The sequence below is a fragment of the Corticium candelabrum genome, chromosome 13, assembly GCF_963422355.1.
Source record: "Corticium candelabrum chromosome 13, ooCorCand1.1, whole genome shotgun sequence".
NCBI classification, from domain to species: Eukaryota; Metazoa; Porifera; class Homoscleromorpha; order Homosclerophorida; family Plakinidae; genus Corticium; species Corticium candelabrum.
In genome coordinates, this window is record NC_085097.1 from 1,120,297 (window position 1) to 1,126,089 (window position 5,793).

Sequence of the window (5,793 nt, forward strand, 5' to 3'; positions counted from 1 at the left end):
TTGTGCAAAAACTTATTGCATCACACCAGAGCATTTCATCTATTATATTTGGACCTTCGTATTTGTATGCATGTCAGTAGTGTGCCTGGGGGCGAAATGATAACACCTAAAAAAATAGCTTTTGGTATTGCAGAAATTCTTAAAAGTGATATCACCTCTCTTTCTACCCTACAATGTTAACGTTGGCCTCCACGTCAAGGGCCTCACCTCCCTCGGCTCCCGAGACGTGAATGCACTCCAACCGGCACACGATTTTGCGCCCTATTAGACAAATGTTATCTATAGTATATAGCCACAGAAGTGTGTGCCGGGTCCCACATAGAGGAAAATTGCACCCTATTAGATAAATCAATCTCTAGTATATAGACACAGAATCGTGTGTTGTGCTCTTTAGAGGAAAGTTGCGCCCTATTAGACAAATAACATCTCTAGTATATATCCACAGAATTGTGTGGTGTGCCGTGTATTGGAAAGTTACGCTCTGTTAGAGAAATGTAGTCTCTAGTATATATATATATATATATATATATATATATATATATATATATATATATATATATATATATATATATATATATATATAGTCGCAGAATTATGTGTACTATAACTCACCGACTTAATGCGAACGGAATTAAACACCCCAACCCGTTGTTAACAACGATCAAAGATCTGCGACTACAGACGAAGAAATTCGGGCTCAATGAATTCTTTCGCCTGCGCAAAGCACAGCTTGTAGAATTCATCTCCGAAGTCAGAGAGCTGGAGATGGCACAACGGATACACCACGCCAGTCAACTGATCGGTATCCCGGTCTGCGCGGTGTCATAGACAATGACGAGCAGCGTCGCGTCGAGTTAAAAAATCCGCGAAGAGGCCGACCTCTCATTGTGAGCCAAGATTGCGAAAGATCTTCAAAACTTTTCTTATCGCTTAGCGATTTGCGAAAAGTTGTGAAGTAAAATGTTTTGCACGACTTTAGCTACACACGTCAAAACAGAAGGTCCACTATACTTGAGCGGGACAGCGAACGAGAACGAGGGACCACAGGACGCTGAATGTTGACGTTCAAATTCTTTAGTGATTTAGGGGTGCCCTCACTGACAGGATGATGGAAACGTTGACAGCTCGCGTCCAGACGACATTCTATCTCAAGTACTGCTACAGCTATAGACGTAGGAAACCTAAAACAGCAGATTAAATTAAACTTTTTCACAAGACCAGACCCAGCAGGCGAAGAATACTTCAGTTAGAAAAGTCCGCACCTATCTATCTGAGCAAGAAGATACTCGCCTTTCCATGGACAACCTAGATCGGCCCAGTACCAAGTGGTCGTTCGTTCTATTTATTGACGTACAACTGACTGTCGTCCGCGCGAGTCGGTCGATATACCCAGCTGGGCACAGGGGCCCTAACCGACTGACTACGCCAGAAGAAGAGACTCGTCGAGTTTAACGACAATTTATGTCTATTCCGTTGTCTTGCCACACATATACACCAAGTTGTACGAGCAGATAGCATCACCACTAAAGCCAGAGAGCTTGCCGTCTCTTATTAGAACTTGGTGGCTCTTATTCCCGCGATCCACAAGACGAACCTAGACGAGCTTGACAAGATCGAAACGTACTTGAAGATAGGTATTTGCGTGATCAAGATAGCAAAAAGGTCTCCAACCTCTACCTTTGTGGTCATTGCCAACAATCTTTCACCAAGGCGTCGAACCATCCACGGCACGCCGATCGGTGCACCCAAGGCTTTACCCAAATATCTGTCCAGGTGAAACGGTACAAGAACCAAAGTCAGCCTGCCTAGCGTTTTAAAAGAGGGGCAACAAGAGCAACGTCGTCGCTACTCGCTGGCTCAAGTACGGGAAAGCCAGCAGCGGGGCGTTCACATTAGCAATATAGACTGCCGGTTCTAGACCACTTGGATCTCTCCAATAAAAAATGCCTATTTTTTGTGGTCTAGTATTTTACTCGATTCTCTCCAATACAAATGAAGAAGCACTAGAAGTGCAAACCTTCGGCCGGTATGCGCCTTGAATGTGATTATTCGCGCTATGACAGAATTGTATATACAACACGAACCGCCACGCACAGCGAAAGTCTAGAGCACATACGAAAACCAGCTTTCGGCTAGATAGGTAAAAAAGAAGCAGCACTAATTTTCAGTAAACAAAACACGATTTTATGCACCTACAATGTCTTGAGCTTTCAGAAGATGACACTATTGTTGGAACAAGCATAATGTTAGATGTATTGCTCTCTAGATGTCTCGTTCTTTGTGCAACTTCTCTAGGCGTCTGATGGTTTGTGCAGGTTTAAGGTCGTAAGGAGCCACTGTGGGTGGTTTTGGGCCTGGAATAGGTAACACTAGAGCCAAAAAAATTTGATGTGGGAACATTACAAATGTAGCTAGATTAGGTGTTGTTTCTAAGTTCGAAACCCCCACGTACAACAAAAGAAACAGCTCGCCACCGATTTTCCAGCTCACAAAAATCTAGACGTCTGGTTGTTTGTGCAACTTCTCTAGACATCTGGTTGTTGTCGTAATGGGGGAAAACATGCACGATACAAATTAATGCAGGTCAGGTTCTTTCAAATTGCTGGAACAAGCCAAATGTTACAAGTCGGGTAGCCTCGACGCTAGGCCGGCGGTCCTCTGTGCCTTACGTGATGAATTAACGCGCGTATAATCATTGTTCTGTTTGTTGGTGGGCATGCTACAAATGTAGAGCAAAACAGGCAGATCACCACCTATTTTCCATCTCACAAAAATGTAGATGTCTGGTTGTTTCTGCAGCTTCTCTAGGCGTCTGTTTGTTTGGATACCTTCTCTAGACGTCTGGTTGTGTGTGCAGCTTCTCTAGACGTCTGATAGTTGTCGTAATGGAGGAAAACATGCACGTTACAAATGTAGTTGTTTCGAATGCTGGAACAAGCCAAATGTTACAAGTCGGAGAGCCTCGACGCTAGGCCAGCTGGCCATCTTCGCCTGACGTGATGAAGTAACGCGCGCGATCATTGTTCTGTTTGTTGGTGGGAAACATGCACGTTACAAACGTAGACAGTAGAGCAAAACAAGCAGCTCACCACCGATTTTTCAGCTCACAAGAATGTAAACGTATATTTCTTTGTGCAGATTTTCTAGGCGTGTCGTTGTCTGTGCCGCTTCTCTAGCTAGACGTCTGGTTGTTGCGTAGTAGCAGCTACCAAACAAAGAGAGTTGGAGCCTCATGATGACTTCACGTTCGCCTATTGGTTGGTAATGACACCACTTCTCGTCTATTGGTCGGAAAAGCTTCATTTGCATCTGCGCTAATCGAGTATAAATACGGTCGGTCGAGCGGTCGGTCGGTCATCGAACGATTGGTTTACTATACTCTTAGCCCGGAAATCTGGGCCTCGGGTAATAACTATTTTTGTGAACCTACCCCATCTATTTCAATCCTCCACCCTGTTTTCCGTCCGTGAGTTTACGGTATGTAATATATTTGTCTGTCTAGTATCTTCTCTCATTAAGGGCGCGCACCCCCATTTGGTGCCGGAAACGCAAAACCTATGGATACGTGCAGTGGCGGATCCAGAAATTATGTTGGGTGGTGCCAGCCTAGGCTAAGGGGGTATAAGGGCATGCATATTTAAAACACTGATTATGACAGATTTAAGTAAAAAATCAGTTACTATCACTGTCCAAAACATCTAACATTGCCATTCTCCTCGGGTGCTTCCTTGCGAAGGCAGACAGCACAGCCTCATAGTCAATAGACATACCATAGTTGAAGTGCATCAGTGCCAGGCCATTCAATCGTCCTTGGCCCATTGTTGACCTCAGATATATTTTCAGCCGCTTGAGGCCACTGATGCTTCGCTCACAAGAGCAGGTGGTAACTGGAAGGGTGCAGACAATCCTCAACAGTGTGAATATTTTGGGAAAATAGTTGCTGTCACACTGGAGAAGAGTGTCGGCTGGCTTGTTTAGCACTTCACCCTTGTGGTTGTCCCACATCACTCCCCAGCATAACGATTCTATATTTGGATTCTGTGGTGAGGGTAGGTCATCCTGGTAAATTTCTGCCAATTGCTTTACATTCTCTGACCACTGTGGAGTGTTCTTCATAACTCTAGGGGCCAGAGATAGGCCAAGACCAACGCGTTGGTGGTCGCTACTAAATCGCTTCTGCAGTTGAGTTAAAAGATGATTTAAAAAGAGGATAGTAATTGATCTCTTGTGGTACTCTTCTGGATTTTCATCTGGAACGTTATCCCTGTGCCTCTGTCGTCCACACCGCCGTGAAATTTCTGAACCTCTAGCAGGAACTGCTTCCGACATGCCTTTAGCCAGATCAAACCGCTGAGTGTGGAAGTCCTCGATTTTGTCCCGAACACAATGCACACTTGTTTTGGTGTTCGAAACTTCTCTGTATGCCTTGCATTGTCGATGGAGCTGGAGTGGAGGCTAATACTCAGTCCTTTGAGAATGGTCAGCGCTTTCCACATGACCGCGAATGCCATCAGAAATTGAAACTGAACGATGGCGTTCAAAAGTTCAGCTGAATCTGTGACTGTATTCCGGTTCCACCCCTCTCGTGAAGACTTAATGTCTTGTAGCAAGTCCACCAATGTTTCATAAAACTGGCTGAAATTCTCCAAAGCCTTATGGCGATAGATCGACCGCGTCCTGCACAAGTCCAACAAATGCTTCTTTCTGTTTGGTTGCTCTGTTTCTTGGATCTTTTCCTTAAGTGCTACTTGCCTCTTTGAGGAGTTCTCAAAGAAGGATGCAATTTTGCTGATGACATCCATAGCATTTCTAACTGCTTGGACCTGCCATGCATTGACAATGACAAATTTGAGATTGGGAGAGAAACAGTGGACATTCAATGCAAGCGGACATTGTTGCTGAATTCGGGCAGCCACGTCACTGACGCGTCCATCCATGGCACCAGCTCCATCATACACTTGGCCACGCAAAAGATTCACATCCAAACCATGTTTCTGCAAACCGGAAATATTAGAGCAGACAGTGCTTCGCCAGTTACACCATTTTTGCAGGACGGGAACTCGATAAATTGCTCATTAATTTCTCCTGAGCGACCGACAAATCGCAACACTAAGCTCAACTGCTCCGTGTTAGACACATCAGCAACTTCATCAGCCAGCACAGTATAGAAACGGGCATTGCTCACTTCATCAAGAGTCTTTCGACGAATCCCATCTCCTGTAAACTCAATAAGCTTATTCTGGATGGTCTTTAGAGTGTATGTGGCATTCTTTCCAGCTCTGGCCAAGTGCTCTTTTAGTGTTTCATCACCAGATTCCACTCGCAGATTTAAAATGGCCTTGAAATTTCTTGGATTGTGGTCAGAACCTGCAGCTTGAAGAATTTTTTATCATCTCTGTGCCCTCTCAGTGAAATATTCTGTTTTCCACAGAATATAACACATTTGAGAATTGACAAAAGCTTCTGACGATTCTGTTGGATTACCTGCGCATGTGATGAGTGAGCTAACTCATAAACTGAAACACACTGCTGTTCCATTGTAGAGATGAAATTCTGCATGAAAATCATTGCATCCTTGTGGTACTCAATCTGGCTTCCATGCTTCCGCAACAGCTCTGTAGCCTTGTTGAAAGTTTTTAATGGCCTTGTAATCAGTGCTCCAAGGTCCTGTCCGCCTCTTTGCGCTGTCTGAGTTCCAAACAATACACATGACAGACAGAATTCACCATCAAGTGCCTTTGAGTAGACAAGCCATGAGCTGTTGTTCTTCAACCAGCCATAAGAAAAATGCAT

At 44.4% G+C, this 5,793-nt stretch overlaps 1 protein-coding gene across 1 annotated transcript; it reads right to left on the minus strand.

The window, feature by feature from the left end:
• Positions 1-163: 163 nt before the first annotated feature.
• LOC134189208 (52 kDa repressor of the inhibitor of the protein kinase-like) lies at positions 164-5,793 on the minus strand. The gene is made up of 6 exons (XM_062657450.1): positions 5,442-5,793; positions 5,039-5,367; positions 4,395-4,994; positions 3,704-4,350; positions 1,012-1,181; positions 164-261 (listed from the first exon to the last, which is right to left on the minus strand). Exons 1-6 carry the CDS (start codon positions 5,791-5,793, stop codon positions 164-166), a joined length of 2,196 nt encoding a protein of 731 aa, XP_062513434.1.

Coding starts and splice junctions, on each gene's coding strand:
- LOC134189208 (XM_062657450.1), bottom strand. CDS start 5,793: ATGCATTTTTCTTATGGCTGGTTGAAGAACAACAGCTCATGGCTTGTC. Junction 5,368..5,441: donor GCTTTTGTCAATTCTCAAAT/GTGTTATATTCT, acceptor TTCAAGCTGCAG/GTTCTGACCACAATCCAAGA. Junction 4,351..4,394: donor AGTTTCGAACACCAAAACAA/GTGTGCATTGTG, acceptor TTCCACACTCAG/CGGTTTGATCTGGCTAAAGG.